Genomic DNA, 16,759 nt, shown 5'->3' on the forward strand with positions numbered 1-16,759 from the left:
ATTTTTTAAAACCTCTCTGTAAATGGCAAGGAGCTAATAGGTGGAGCAGAGCAGATAGTGAGCACATGAATCTCTCTTAGGTTCTGAATGTAGCATTGCAGGAGGCCAACTCAGTAAAAGCCCCCAGATTATGTGAGAAGATAACTCCCGATCAAGACTGGGAATTAGTATCTGGGAGACTAACAATCTTCTAGAACAGAGGCCCCCAACCTTTGGGGCACCAGGGTCCGGTTCCGTGGAGAAAGGTTTTTCCAGGGACCGGAGGGGGCATGGTTTCACATGTTGCCTGCATATCACAGATGGGGCTTGCCTTGTTTGTACAGCCTGGTTTCTGGCATGCTGTAGCCCGGTGCTAGTCCATGGGCCAGGGGTTGGAGACAGTGGTGGAATTCAAATTTTTTTACTACCAGTTCTGTGGCCGTGGCTTGGTGGGCGTGGTGTGGCTTGGTGGGCGTAGCTTGGTGGGCATGACAGGGGAAGGATACTGCAAAATCTCCATTCCCACCCCACTCCAGGGGAAGGATATTGCAAAATCTCCATTCCCACCCCACTCTGGGGCCAACCAGAGATGGTATTTGCCAGTTCTCCGAACTGCTCAAAATTTCCTCTACCGGTTCTCCAGCACCTGTCAGAACCTGCTGGATTTCACCCCTGGGTCAGTCTATAAGTATTGTTAAATAAATAAACATCTAAAACAATCCTAACAGGGTAAGGAGAAGGAAAAAAAAGTTTCATTTATTTTTCTCATATGTCTGAAATATTTTAATTATTGTTTTTTCCCCCCTAACAGGTTTACAGTAGACCAAACCGGCTTATGCCTGGCATGCACAAAGAAGAAGGGAAGTCTCAAGATAAAGCATCAGTTAAATCTTTACTGGTTGGTTTGAATGAGGCTTTCAAAAGTGTTCCTTCCCAGGTAGAATATTTTAATTTTAATTGCTTAAAAAATCTTAGCTGTTTTGTAGAATAAGTTAAACAATATTTTAATTGATTTTAAAAAAAATTGTTTGCAGAGATAAAATTTTGCCCCTCTGTCTCTCTCCAGATATATAACTCCTTTTTAATGATTTTTTTTCCAGGCTAGAGGTGCTGAAAAAGAGAATCTGCAGTTTGAGCAAAAGCTATACAGAGGTGTTTCAGCTACCTCATCTTGGCTAGATGGGGTGGAAGAACATTTGTTTGTTGCCACGGCCCTATTACCTGAAGTGACAGAAACGTGCCTTGATAATCAAGAAGTAAGACAATCATTAACCTATGAGTTAAATTTGACCTCTTTTCAGTTAACAGGTATTGGTTACCACCTTTAGAGCGCTCCATGGCTTAGGACCCGGGTACTTACAAGACTGTCTTCTGCCACAGGTAGCCTCCCACTGACTAGTACGCTCCCACAGAGAGGGCCTCCTCAGGGTGCCGTCAGCCAGACAATGCTGGCTGGCGGCCCCCAGGGGGAGAGCATTCTCTGGGGGGCACCTACCTTCTGGAACGAGTTGCCCCCAGAGATCCCTGACCTTCGTGCTTTTCGAACTGCCCTAAAGACGTTTTTGTTTCATCAAGCCGGGCTGGCTTGACCTACTCTTTTTAAAAAGAATTGTTTTAAAAAATTAGGGGTTTTAATACAGGATTTTTAACTATGGCCAAATTGATTTAATTGGATTTTAATATTGTTTTAAATTTTTTATCTGTGTATTTTATTTGCTGGCTGTTCACCGCCCCGAGTCCCTCGGGACAGGGGACGGTATATAAATATAATAAACTAACTAACTAACTAACTGGAAGAGAAGGCTATACAAGATATGTTTATTAGCATTAATTGTGGAAGAAGCGATGCAAAAAAAAAAAAAAAAAAAACCTTTGTGCCTTTATAGCAGAAAAGCATATTTCATTTGCATTAAAGTAAGTCCCTGAAGTGTACTATAATATTTATGGAACTAACTTCTGGGTGGATGTGGCAGGCCTCTGCTAAAGAAAATTTGTTAGGGAAAAGGTTAGTGCTACCCTTTCATTCCTAGAAAGTAAATCAGAACAGACCAAGTAATTTCTACAGATATGCACAAAATTGGCTTCTTGGACTGTAGCATACATATAGTGCTTATCCAAAATAAACTAAATAATAACAGGACACTGGTAAAACCACTGCTTGGGAAATAAATGAACAGCCTATATGAATTCCTTGAAACTGTGATCTGTATCCTCAAGATAGAAGTGAGAGTTTGTGATAATCCTTCTCACCTCTATTTGCCATAAGCTTTTAGAACCATTGGATTTGGATACTGTAAATATATTTAGATTTGAGATATAATTCTTGTTGCTATTCCTATTGCTAACATTAGTCAAGGAACACATACCAATAAACCTTGAGTTATGATGGTCATTGGGACTGGAAATCCCATCACTAAACAGTGCAATTGTAAAATGCAAGTCACATGACCACATTACTTTGCGACAACAGATGCAGTTGATGTTAAAAGTAAACTGTCCCTCCTCCAGGACTTCACTGGTTGTTAAAATGGAAGAGGTGGAAATCCCAGTCAAGGAGTGCAGGGGTTACGTAGGTACCATGGGGTGTGTGTGCCGTGAACAGGCACCATGGACTACAAGTGGTGATGCCATAGCCAGTAGATGCTACGGCAGAAGGTGCTGCAGGCATAGATGGAGTGGGTGCTGTGGAGTACGAGATCCCTGGGATCTAATTTTCCATACTGGAGATCCTCAAAGAAACAGCATTGGGGGTGACTTATACAAGTAACTCACAACCTTCTGAGCTTGCTTTGCTTGTAGCAGAAAGGTCACAACTGGCAATCAATTGACTGCGAGATTGTCATTGTAAGCCAATTGTCAAGTGCCCAAAACACAATCACTTATGTATAGAGCTGCTGCGACAAATATATCTTGAGGATCCATCCTAAGTATCACTCATTCAATGCCATGGTAGCTTGAACAATCTCTGAATGAATGGTCGTAACCTGAGCACTACCTATATAATATTGTTTTTCACAATCATCTATGGTTTTGTATCTGTTTTGTTTTGCAAAGTTTTAATTCTAAAAGCATGTTGTTTTTATTTGAATACACTTTAGTCTCTTGCTAAAGATATCAAGGAAATGACAGAAAAAATGGATAAGAGCAAGGATTTATTTTCTCATGTGTTTCCTGAGAGTGCTGATAACCGAGATGTTATAGGAGACACTTTGGACAGTTTGTTACAGAGATTAACATTACTAGATACACTAGTAAATCAAAGATGCCAGCATATGAAAGAGAGACTTCAGCAGATACTGAATTTTCAGGTAAATTTTGTCCTATTCTCTTAAGAATTTCTACTGTACTGTTAAAGGTTTAAAAAGTGGGTAATGTAATTATATTTTTCTAAGCTGGTTTTGTATAGTGGTTAAGGCACCAGGTTAGAAATGAAGAGGTTATTAGTTCTAGTCCTACTTAAGGTATAAAAACAGTCAGATGATTTGGGATCAATAACTCTCTAACAAAGCACTTCCAAAAAATCTTGCCAAAAAACCTTTGTCAGGAGTCAAAACTGATTCAAAAGTGCACAAAGCCACACAAAATATATTTCTATAGATTCTTTCTTGCTATCAGAACCTTATATAAAAATATAATGGTAAAAAGACCCAGTTGCTGCTTGTAGCATGTTAATTGCTATGTCTGCAATATGTTCAGTCTCTAAATAATGTGATATTTAGGATTGGGCTCAGTATAAAAGTTACTCCCAAAGGTGCTCTTTTCAAAAAGCAACTGGATTTTGTTTTTCAAAGTCCAGTTGCCTTTTGAAAAGAGCACTTTTGGGACAATCATGACCTGGATGCCTGAGAATCTCCATAGGTACAAAGGTCACTAATTTTACCAAAGCATATTGAAGTAGAAATGATCAAATAAATAGAGATGCCAAAAATTGCAGGATTATCTTATCAACCCCAGATAAAACTCCAAAGTAACCTGATAGCCCTTGCATTGACACAGTGTGGATTTCATTTGCAAAGACATACTAAATACCAAAGCAAATAAATAACTACATTGTTTTAAAAGTTAAACCAATATTAAGCAGCTGTTTGGTAAATGAAAACCACTTCTGCAAACCTTGCCAAGAAAATTGTAGGGATTTGTCCAGGTAGCCATCAGGAGTCAAAAACTGACTGAAAGGGCTACACACATCCAAACGTGGCTTTTTTGTATACAAATTAAGATATTAGTTCATGAAGTAATTAACTAAATGAAAGAATAGCCTCCCACTTAATGCCATCTCTAAGGAAGGATGACTGATGCCTTTACCAGACAATGAAAGACACCAATTCTGAGGAAACTAGTTCAGTTCAGTTCATCATATACAGATAACTAAGGATGGCAAGAGCTATCAGCACAGCCAATGTATAGTACAAGTTGAATGATGCTAGTCACTCAGTAATTGTACGGGAATTGGGAGTTCTTCTGGCTTATAATAGCCTCTTCTGAAGATCTGAGTCAATCTCAAAGTTTTATTACCTGCAAACTGCCTATTATCACAAGCCACAAGGAAAAACGTTGCACAATAGAAAACTTGGACAATAATGACAATAACGTTCTGTTATTTCCATATATTAACTTTTTTTTTTCAATTACCAACAGAATGACCTGAAGTTGATGTTTACTTTATTAGCTGATAATAAATATATTGCACTGCAGAAACTAGCAGAAGCAGTTGAACGCCCTGAAACAGAACAAATACAGGTACTATTGATTGAACATTTTTATATTCTTAAGGAAGGAGAAAGATATGGTATGATGAACACCAAAAAGTTACTTAGAAGGTAGTATCAGATTACAGGCAGTGCCCATCAGTATTTATTCTAATGAATAAATAATGCCTGAAATACTTTTTGTATGGGAGTAGATAGACATGCCTTTGAAAAAGAATTCTGCTTGGCAGTGTTATAAATTTCAACAATAATTTAGTTTTCTTTTCTTACATTTTGTCAGATTACTTAACCTGACTGAGCAGCTCTACAGCAGAAAGTATATATAAAATTAACTTGGTGAATTTTTAGAACTTCAATTTTACTTGGCAAATTAGAGAAACATTTAAAAGTCAACAAGAATAATGAACACGCTCCTGAAGAACCTAAAATATTCTTTGTGCCTAATAACCCACAGATGATTAAAAACTTTTGAGCCTTTCTTTTGTCTTTGTCAAATGGCATGCAGTCAGAATTGTAGTGTAGTGTAGTGTAGTGTCATATCATATATCATATCATATTCTTATAAGTATTTCTCACCAAGAGACTTGGTTTGATTTTAACATTTAATCAGACTACCATCTGAAATGTTGCTTATTCCTAGGTTTATCTCATGTAAGTATCATCTCTACTGAATTTCCATTTGTTACATCAAGGCTCCTTGAAATTTAGGTTTTTTGACATTACAGTGAATTGTTCTTCTTTACATAGGCTATTGAGCAAGTAGAACAAGGACTGAAAGAATTAGATGCAGGTATCACTGAATTAAAGAAACGTGGAGATAAACTGCAAATCGATCAATCTTTCATGCAAGAATTATCCAAACTTCAGGTAATAAAACTATTAGAAACAACTTTTTATAATTATCAGCATAGTAGTTGTTTCCTTTTTTGCTGATGAACTATCTATTTATTATTTATTATTTATTATCTATTTATAGATAAGAAATTCATTTTACACGAAACAGATGTAAAATAACTTCAGAAGATTGCAAAAATCATTGTGTTTGCTTCATTTGTCAACTGACATCAAAAAATAAAATTTTGATGGAAATGTAATGATCATAAGGAGTTAATGTAGCTCATATAGCTCCCTTATCCTGATTGCCATTACTGGCCCTAAGTAATTGAACTTGTATTCTAATTTCTTTTTCGTCTGTGATTATAATGTAATTTCTTTTCTTTTTCTTTTCATCTATCAGGATATGTATGATGAGTTAATCATGATCATAGGATCACGGCGCAGTGGATTGAATCAAAATCTGGCACTGAAGGGTCAGTATGACCAAGCTTTGCAGGATCTGGCAGACCTGATTGAAACTGGGAAAGAAAAGATGGCAGGTGATCACAAACTGATTGTTGTCTCCAAAAAGGAAATCCAACAGCTTCTTAACAAGCACAAGGTAAAAACAATCCTTACATTTATAATTTACTCTTGCTGCCATTTAACAGAGCCCTTTGTAATTCTCTTGTTTCCCAATCTGGAAAGAGAGTTGTTATTTCAATGTGCTTAAATGCCATTTGGAATAATTTTAAAGCTAATGATGGCTAAAAGAAATTTTATTTATTTATGCAAATATTTACCTCAAAAGACTCATATAATAAATGACTCTTGTACAATAATAAATGGACTACACAAAATACAGAGGTGATGAAAATAACTGTCAAAATGCCAAACTATGAAAAGCGGACTACTAAGGGCTGCCTTCACAGTTTGGCATTTTGTCGATTATTGCTTAATAAAATGCCAAACCATGAAAAGCAGTTCCTGTCCCTCATTTGTGTCAAAAAAACCTATCAGAATAAAATGCTTTTGACTGCAAAAAGTAAACAAGGCAGTGGTTCCATGTACTTCAAGGTGACAAAATATTCCCTGGGTTATTTTTGGGTTGTCACTTCTTTAATGTTAAGTGAGGTAGAGATTCTCAGCAGCCATTCTCAAGACAGGACAGGTTAAGTCATGTAGAATTGTATAAATTAAAACCAGTCACCTTGGATTTGACCTAGAAACCTATTTGTTTGTTTAGTACAATTTAGAGTCTACCAAGATCCAAATACCTCTGGGCAACTTGTACTTTTTTAAAAAATAATATGAGAGATCCAGAAGGCAAATTCTCTATGACAAATAAAGCATCCTGTAGGGACTCAACCTCCATTCTGTCCCAATACTTGGGAAAACAGTCAAATTTCAATGGCTTTATGAATGTGAGCAGGGTGGGAATCAGTGATGGAATTCAACTTTTTTTACTACTGGTTCTGTGGGCATGGCTTGGTGGACGTGGCAGGGGAAGGATACTGCAAAATCTGCATTCCCACCCCACTCCAGGGGAAGGATACTGCAAAATCTCCATTCCCACTCTACTCCAGGGGAAGGATACTGCAAAATACCCATTCTTCCCCACTCCTGGGGGAATGATATTGCAAAATCTCCATTCCCATCCCACTCCAGGGGAAGAATACTGCAAAATCCCCATTCCCTCCCCACTCCAGGGGAAGGATACTGCAAAATCCCCATTCCCTACCCATTCCAGGGGAAGGATATTGTAAAATCTCCATTCCCACCCCACTCCAGGGGAAGGATACTGCAAAATCCCCATTCCATCTTCACTCCTGGGGGAAGGATACTGCAAAATCTCCATTCCCATCCCACTCTGGGGCCAGCCAGAGGTGATATTTGCTGATTCTCTGAACTACTCAAAATTTCCGCTACTAGTTCTCTAGAACCTGTCAGAACCTGTTGAATAGCACTCCTGGTGGGAACCTTACAAATCTCTTAGCAATCATTACTATAACTGAAGGACAGCTGTAATTCTCTTAAATTTAATCATCTGTTTGTAATGAAACCCCTACATTTTGTTCCAGTTGTGCCTTTTGAGTTGTTTTAAAAAGTAGCTCCATATAAAGTGAATTGGAGTAATCTAAATGCAAGATGATTAAGGCTTGAGTCATAATGGAAAAGATTTCCCCGCCCCAATTCCATAATGGAATAGATTTCCCCCTCCTTAAGGAGTAGACATGTTTTGACAATATACTAACCAGAGTTTATAGGGATATTTCATATAATTATGTTTCAAAATTGTGTTATAATCTTGGGTGTATTTGCATAAACACTGCTATTTTGTTTTGGGATGCAAAATTAGTTTAAATGCAAAACCACATTATTTAAAAATGTCAAAGATGCTTGCTTCTGACCTGCAGTTGAAAAAAAAACAAACATTCTGATTCCTAATATGCATGTGAGGAAGGAATGTAAACTCAATCTTCTCTGAAAGATAGAAAGTTTTTTTAGCTAAGCAAGATGCATACTCTGAATAGATTCTGCAGCAAAATCTGTTCCATTGCTCAGAATATAAATGAGACACAAACTATGGGGAAATCAGTAAATTAAAATTTTAGATTGTTTGTACAACAGCAGAATATTAATGAAATATTATAGTGAATAACAAATAATTATAATTTTCTCAGGAATATTTCCAAGGACTAGAGGCACACATGATCCTAACAGAAACTCTTTTTAGAAAAATAAGCAGCTTTGCTCTTGTGAAGGAAACTCAAATCCATGTAGATCTTATGGCACAAGGCTCTGCAGTGTTAAAACAAGCTCATAAGAAAGGAGTGGAGCTGGAATATATTCTAGAGGTAAAGTTTTCTTTTTTTTCTTTTGCTTTAAATTTTAACTTTTCATTAAGTTTGCCTGTGGCATAAAAAGTTTCTTAAGAAAAGTTATGCAAATGTTTGAGGAGAGGCACAATTTGTCTCCTGAAAACATCAAATCAAAAGTTCAGAATCATTTGACCAATCCCAAAATCATTTTGCCACCTGGGCAGTATGGAAATTGTATAATTTCATTTTCATCCCATATATTATATATTATATTATATTTATATTAAACATAATTTAATGTTTAAATTATGGGGTATTTTAAATTATTTAATTCATTTTTATTCTATTTTAAATTTTTGTATTTATGTGTTTTATTCTGTGGCTGTTCACCGCCCTGAGTCCTTCGGGAGTAGGGCGGTATAGAAATCTAATAAAATAAATAAATAAATAAATTTGGCCAAATAAATTAATTTGGGCCTGGTGGCTCAGCAGACTGATAGCATTGTGATTAACACCAGCTGTCTGCAATTAGTGTAAATTCGAATCTCATCAGGCTCAAGATTGACTCAGCCTTCCATCTTTTCTAAGGTAAATTGAGGACCCAGTTTGTGGGGGCAATAAGCTGGCTTTGTATAAATATACAAAAGTATGAAGGCTATTGCTTAATGCATTGTAAACCTCCCTGAGTCTCCGGAGAAGGGCGGCATATAAATCAAATTAAAAAAAAAATAAATCTCAAAAATTGGTAGCAATTTTTGCATATACTTCTGTAATACAGGTAATCCTTGATTTATGACTACAACTGAGCCAACAATTTCTGTTGCTAAGCAAGGCATGTTGAGCAAAACAGTTGTTAAGTGAATTTCGCCGAATTTTACAATCTTTCTTGTCATAAATACATGCCAGTTGTCAAGCATCCAAATTTTGTTTCTGTGACCACAGGCATGCGGCAACGGTCCTAAATGTGAAAAAAGTGGTCATAAATCATTTTTTTTCAGTGCCATTGTAACTTTGAATGGTCACTAAATGAATGGTTGTAAATTGAGGACTACATTTATACACATTCTTGTATCCAATTTTCTAAAATTGTTTTTGCAATGAATATTCCCTAATCTTCACACATATTTTTCCTTAATCTACATATTTTTATCCCTCCTGGTTTATTTTTTGTTGTTGTTATTGCTGGATAAATGAACTTAAAATATCAGGAAAGTACCATTAAAGGTTGGTAAAGGAAGAGTAGGCACTTAATCTTTTTTCTTTTCTGATTACTTCAGTTTAAATATTTATCCTTGTTTAATGTCTCAATAGACAATAAAGTATAGGCTCCTGTAACCTGTTTTGTTTATTTGAGAGCTATTTGGAATTTCTCTGCAAATTCCATTGCAGAATTTCTCTGCAAATCATGCAACTTAAATAAAACTTGAAACTGAAGCAGTGATAACTTTCTGAACTGAATGACTGCAGACTGCTTTCCTTTTTAAAGGCAAAATGAGCTGCTTTTTGGTGTACTTCACTTGAGACTGCTCAAGTCAACAGAGTGTATTGCATATATAGAGAATAACCAACTAGCAAAATAAAATAAAAAGGGTCTTTTGAAATGTTTTTGGAATTTTAACATAAATGTTTTTAGGATGCAAACAGTAGCAATAGCACTATTACAGCCTTTTCTTAGCTGTTTACAGAACCAGCTTATTGCCCCCAACAATTTGGGTCTTCATTTTATCAACCTCGGAAGGATGGAAGGCTGAGTCAACTCTGAGCCGGTGAGAACTGGCAGTTGGCAGAATTAGCCTGCAATACTGTATTCTAACCACTGCGCCACCACGGCTCTTGCAGCATGATTCTGCTCTCATTTTTAAAAAATGTTAGGACCAAGAAAGTACCAAAATAAGTTTGAGGGGAAAAAAGGGAACCCAAATAGCTAATAGCAGTTCTCAGAAAATTTGGAACATTTGGAATACTGTAGTTCCTGTTAAAATCAATTCAATGTGGAACAGTTTTCTGTTAGAGATATATTTGAAAAACACTGAGAAATTATTTGGCAATTATTTGGTTTACAGACTTGGATGCATTTAGAAGAAGGATATCAGGAACTCACACAGCAGTTGGAGGCTGTTGAAAGCAACATTCCTAGTGTTGGCTTGGTAGAGGAATCTGAGGAAAGGCTTACTGATCGGATTTCACTTTATCAGGTAATGGCAGTAATTTGTCCATCTGCATTCCTGCACATTTCATACACACAAACGTTTTAGGGGTGACATTGCAGCCCCTGGCTGCAGTTAAGAACAGAAGAGACATATGGATCAGACCAGATGTGTTTCTAGCTGGGTTAACAACACTGAACAAATGCTTGAAGGAGAATACAAGCAGGACATTATATCAGATATCTTTTGGATTTTGTGCATTTACACTAAAAATCAAAGTAGTCATTTATTTGATAAAATGATAAGATGTATATGTGTAACCCAATGCAAATGTGTGCATATTTTTTCTACTTAATTATGCATACATGAGAGGGATTGATTCTCTTCAAGTAGTACATGGGTTTATTTACTTTTCCCCCCAGAGATCTGTTATAACCTGGAATATAACTACTTGGAGACAAGAATAGAGAAGACAACTGTGATTATATATAATTTTCGGTGACTTTGGGGTTGTTATGGGGTTTTTTTGTTTTTTTTTTTGCATTAATTACTTAGAGCCTTGGTAGTACAGGGGTTTAAGGCACCCTGTTATTAAGCTGGTTATTAAGACCAGCTGCCTGCAATTACTGCAGGGTTCGAATCTCGCCAAGGCTCAAGGTTGACTCAGCCTTCCATCCTTTCTAAGGTAGGTAAATTGAGGACCCACTTGTGGGGGCAATAAGATGACTTTGTATAAGTATACAAAAAGGATGAAGGCTATTACTGAGCACATTGTAAGCCGCCCTGAGTCTTCGGAGAAGGGCGGCTTATAAATCAAATTAAAAAAAATATATATTAGATAAATTAGTTAGACATAAACTAAGTAAGTTGCATATATTGCAGCACAGAACTAAGATAATTTTTTCTAGGAACCTGTACATGAAGAGAAAAGGCTTATATCTTCTTTTCCTAGCAAGACCTTGCATATAAATGTATGAACTACTAAGCTCTAGACAGGAATAGTTCTTGTGCACCCCAGTGGAAACTTTTTTCATAAGTATTCAAGCCCCATTTGCAATTACATTTTGCTACTGATTGTTCTAAGGAGGGGAAAGGGAAAGGAAAAATCCACAATAACCTTGTGTTATAGGTTTGGATGACTCTCTTTACATCTGTCATTTATTTAAAAAAGAAAATCATGACTGGATATTATATATTGGACATAAAGTTCTCTATAATTTTCCTACATCACAGTCATTGTTAAGTATTAGTCTTTTCTTTGCAAATATCATCCGAGCCTGTATCTGTATTATTTCCTGTGGCAATTATTTCTAACTTAGTTTAGGCTAAAGATCAAGCCATACGGTTGCAAGGATGTAAGTGTATGATATGTAGAATATTTGAATGTGCATGTATGGCATGCATGTATATGAGCATGTGTGTATTTGAGTATGCATGTATGGAAAGTTAGAGTATCTGGGTAAACTAAAAGCAAAGAATCCATTAACCGTGAACAAGGTTTAATATATACTTAATACATTAAATTGTTACCGAAATGTATGTTTTCACATCAACAGGGAACATTTTAATGGTAAAGTTGTAGGTTCCTTTTTACTTATGGATTATAGTAAAGAAAGAAATCATTGAAGTTTCATATTGTCTCATATTGTCTTTTGTTATCAAAGCACCTGAAATCTAGTCTTACTCAACACCAACCCAAACTTTACCAAGTGCTGGATGATGGGAAAAAACTACTGTTCTCTGTGACATGTTCAGAATTGGAAACTCAGCTGAACCAGATAGGGGAGCATTGGTTAAATACTACCAACAAAGTTACTAAGGAAATGCACAGACTGGAAACTATACTTAAACTCTGGACAAGGTAATGCAAATGACATGAAAAAACAATAGGTTTGGATTCTTTATCATTTTGTATTTCATAAATACAGTTACCTGTATAATATCTTTTATTACGTTTTGAAATTTGAGAGAATTTCAAGAAAACAATGGTAGAGTTCAACTTTCAACCCTAGCTAACTATTATTGGCATCCAACCTGGGGAAGAGTTGAATTATTACAGTATTTCCAGGGATTTATATACTTTTGGTTTATTGTTGTGGTTGCTTTATAATTTAACTGTGTTGGATATAACTCATCCATAATGAGTTGGGTAGGCTATAAAAACTGTAAAATGAATGAATGAGTGATGAATGAATGAATGAATTATAAAGAACAAATTAAGTATCATTCAAAGAGTCCAATGCAGCCTAAATTAATTATATTTTCCCTCCATTGCCAAAGCAGATAATCTGGTTTGCAGAAGCATTATTTACTTTAGAAATATCATATATCTAAATGAAAAACACTAAGAAAGTGTAGAATCTAAGACACACTAGAAAGAAACTATAAAATACCTTCCAGGAAGGAAAAGAGTTGAATTTTATGGTTCATTGTGTAATGCTCAGTGTATGTACTGTCATGGCTCTTGACTGCCATTTCCTTTTTCAAATAAGGGAGTCTTTGCAAATCACAAAATCTGTCTGCTCCTACCAAGGGAAGAATTGAAATTGGTTGGTATATATATATATATGTATTAAATTGTTGCTTATGACAGTGTACAATTTTACATAAAAATAATCAATGGAATTTAAATGAATGTGAATATTCAAGATAAAATATTTTATCAGGAACCTTTTAAATGATCAGAGAATGACTTAATGAAAGTGAATGTCTGTGCCTTAATGTGAAATAAATTTATCCTTCATCATCTTTATAGATATCAGAGTGACTCGGCTGAGCTGATTCATTGGCTCCAGTCAGCAATGGACCGTCTGAAATATTGGACCCAGCAATCTATCACAGTTCCTCAAGAACTAGAAATGATTCGAGATCATCTGAATGCATTTTTGGTAGGTATGAATAAAAAAAAAATAGAGCCATTGACATTTCACGATCTAATTGTTTAGTAACATAATTGTTTCAGTTGCAGAATAAAATTTGTAAAGCAACACATAATGGCAATATCCAGAACTATTGTATATTTCGGGGCTAAATAATCATGCATATATATATATATATTGCAGTGCTGTGCACTCTTAATTATCAGTTCAAAATAAAGCATTTCCATTCTATTCATACTCCAAGTTTATTGATAAAACTGCTGAAACCTGCTAGTTATGCCAAATTACAATTATTTCAGGAATTTTCCAAAGAAGTTGATGCAAAGTCATCCCAAAAATCTACTGTTCTGAGCACTGGAAATCATCTTCTCCGGCTGAAGAAGGTGGATACTGCATCGTTGAGGGCTGGGCTGTCACAAATTGATAATCAGTGGACAGAACTGCTCGTACAGATTCCAGTAGTGCAGGAAAAACTGCATCAGGTAGGGCAAATTCAGCTCACTACATATGATTTCATTCTATGCACAGACAAATACGTATTAGTACTTTTTCTGGCAATCTTCTATTCGGGCATTGCTCATAAATTTCTTCTTTCCAGAAACTCAACCTTGTTTTCAGGAAATAGATTGCTGCAAAAGCTTCAAAGACATGACCCAACTGGATAAATTATTTTAACATAAATAAAAAAATAGTCATATATATTCAAATGTCTGCATACTGAACGATATAGGAATAAAACCCTGTGCATTTGTCAGCCTTTTTTGAATTAAAAGTTTTTAGTCCATTCTTTTCCTAGAGGTGTACTATTTATTTATTCATTCATTCATTCATTCATTCATTCATCCTTTGCAAAGTGTGCTAGCATGAGCAAAGACTCTCTGCTTGAAGTAGCTGCATGAGTAGTTGCATGAGCCTTCAAAAGGCTCATGCAACTACTTCAAAGGCTATGTCAGTTGTATATGTGCATGGTACATGTCTGTGCACACACAATATTTCCATGTTGGGACTGTCAGTAAAACAAAGCAGCTGTGCTTGCACACAAAGGTAGACATCTGAGGACAGATTTTGAAGCAGAGGTGGGAATCTTTCAGATGTGACTGCTGTAAAAAGAAGAAACGGTCCATATATATTAATATTCTTTGCGAAGCACATTTTTTCCAATTCAAATTCCAGTACTTTGCAGTGTTCATACTAGCAGTGATCCAGTGATTCTTCCACTCAGGAAAGAAAAAAGAGAGATGGATTTGACAAAACCTTTTGAGACTATAATGGCTAATAATGCAAAATACAAATGTTCTCAAATTAGTGCTTACAGTGGAGTTGTATGTGATATTTTGGCAATGATTTTTTGATATGATATGGAATGTAGATAATTAGTTGGCAATTATTACAAGGAAGTAATTGATTAAGCAGCAGTACTGTAATAAACGTATGACAGGGTACAGTGGAGTTCATTCACACATTTTCAAATTCAATTCTGGAGAAGATAAGACTGGTATTTTTCCAACTTACAGCGATTCTGTTTATAGATGTTATGAACACAAGGTGTTGGAAACATACACCACATCCTTTTACTAACAAATGGATTGAACTAAATAAATAATACTAATATAATTCAAAATTTTAATTCTAGGCAATTTACTTTGAATTAAATTGTATTAATATAAATGTGATTTATATATACATATAAATGCAATTGTTGGTACCAGTACTGAAAGGCAAAGTATCTTTAAAGTACTGGCTGTTATATTTTGTATGTGTGTGTGTATACTGTATATATATTCTCTGTCTGTCTGTCTGTCTGTCTGTCTGTCTGTCTCTCTCTCTCTCTCTCTCTCTCTCTCTCTCTCTCTCACACACACACACACACACATACACATAGAAAGGGAGAGATATTATAATATATATAATTTAATATCTTTATTATATCTTTTATTTCTGTTTGGTTATGTTGAATGTTTTCAAATTAAAAGTTGGTTTCATATCTGAACATATATTCTCCATCGTAATATATACACAATGATATACTTACAAACAAAGTATGTACTGGCTCTTAGATTTCATTTGATTTATTTTTTTGCAGCTCCAAATGGATAAGCTTCCTTCTCGCCATGCCATCACAGAAATCATGAGTTGGATTACTTTGATGGAAAATGCTATTTCTAAGGATGAGGAAAACATAAAAAATATAGTGGGACACAAAGCTGTCCAGGAATACCTCCAGAAATATAAGGTATTTAAAGAGGGAATAGTTGGAAAATCGCTTTACATTGATATCTGCTACGTAATTGCATTGGAACTGGTTTTAGACTTAACTTGTGGAGTTGCATTTGAAGGTTGTAATACCCCATTGATTTAGGATGTAAGTTTCTAATTACTGGACTTTTGCCTGCAATTACCCTGTGGAAATGCTTCAGTGATTCATCTCCTGTCTCTGGGTTTGTTCCAGCTAGTTTTGGTAGTGGGGAAGAGATCAAGCCTGAGACAATTTCTTTGTGTGGTTCTCAGAACAAGGTGTTCTCTCTCCACTTCTGTTTAACATCAATATGAGGGCATAGGGGAGATCAAATAGGAGCAAAGGGTCAGATATCATCAATATGGTGATGATAACTAGTTATACATGCTGACAGGGCTGAACAGATATTAACGTTATTAATGTTCTGGATATCAATATTCCATCTTCATGCCTGGAACCTGTTGGGGTATGGATTGGAAGGAACAAGCTCAGGCATAGCCCTAGCAAGACCATGTCTTGGATATAAGGACTTTCTTTTTCCAAAGATTTTCAACAGTGATTTTTAATAGGAAATAATTCTCTACAGGATTATTTTTTGAATTATCTCTTTTCAAAAGAAATACTATAAGAGATAGCAGAACCATTTCCTGCCATCATCATCAAATAAGCAGCTTACTATGTAGAATGCTGAGAACAATTTACAATTTTCCTTTCCTCCTCAATGAATTAAAGAAAAAGGATAGCATAAAGGTAAACATTACAGCAGAAGTTTTGGCGAAGTTTGATGTAAGTCGAAACACAGCATGTGCTAGGATACGTATTGTACTATCTGAGAGCTTCTCTTCTGTCTATTTTTCACAAGGGCTTTAAGATTGATGTAAGCTGTAAGCAGTTAACCGTGGACTTCGTTAACCAATCAGTGTTACAGATTAGTAGTCAGGATGTGGAAAGCAAGCGTAGTGACAAGACGGATTTTGCCGAACAACTTGGAATGATGAATAGGCGGTGGCAGATTTTGCAGAGTCTGATAATGGAAAAGGTAATGAAATAAACTTGATATGTGTGAACATAGCTTATCTGAAACTTTATATGCTGCTAAAACGCTGCCTTCTGAAGGAAGAATTAATTTTGTGTCTTCCACAGATAGTAATTTGTAAACCAACTGCAGTAT

At 35.7% G+C, this 16,759-nt stretch overlaps 1 protein-coding gene across 1 annotated transcript in view; it reads left to right on the plus strand.

The window, feature by feature from the left end:
- The window catches only part of SYNE1 (spectrin repeat containing nuclear envelope protein 1), a 335,993-nt gene that overhangs the window by 211,234 nt on the left and 108,000 nt on the right, over positions 1-16,759 (plus strand). The window contains exons 100-112 of the mRNA XM_070932643.1: positions 791-916; positions 1,080-1,235; positions 3,078-3,287; positions 4,618-4,719; positions 5,436-5,555; positions 5,926-6,126; positions 8,189-8,362; positions 10,390-10,521; positions 12,138-12,334; positions 13,229-13,361; positions 13,652-13,834; positions 15,436-15,585; positions 16,451-16,627. Coding sequence (XP_070788744.1) covers positions 791-916; positions 1,080-1,235; positions 3,078-3,287; positions 4,618-4,719; positions 5,436-5,555; positions 5,926-6,126; positions 8,189-8,362; positions 10,390-10,521; positions 12,138-12,334; positions 13,229-13,361; positions 13,652-13,834; positions 15,436-15,585; positions 16,451-16,627 — 2,061 coding nt within the window. The remainder of the gene's footprint in view (positions 1-790; positions 917-1,079; positions 1,236-3,077; positions 3,288-4,617; positions 4,720-5,435; positions 5,556-5,925; positions 6,127-8,188; positions 8,363-10,389; positions 10,522-12,137; positions 12,335-13,228; positions 13,362-13,651; positions 13,835-15,435; positions 15,586-16,450; positions 16,628-16,759) is intronic.

The sequence above is a fragment of the Pituophis catenifer genome, unplaced genomic scaffold, assembly GCF_029215685.1.
Source record: "Pituophis catenifer annectens isolate HBS135680 unplaced genomic scaffold, rPitCat1.0.hap2 SCAF_1, whole genome shotgun sequence".
Lineage (NCBI taxonomy): Eukaryota > Metazoa > Chordata > Lepidosauria > Squamata > Colubridae > Pituophis > Pituophis catenifer.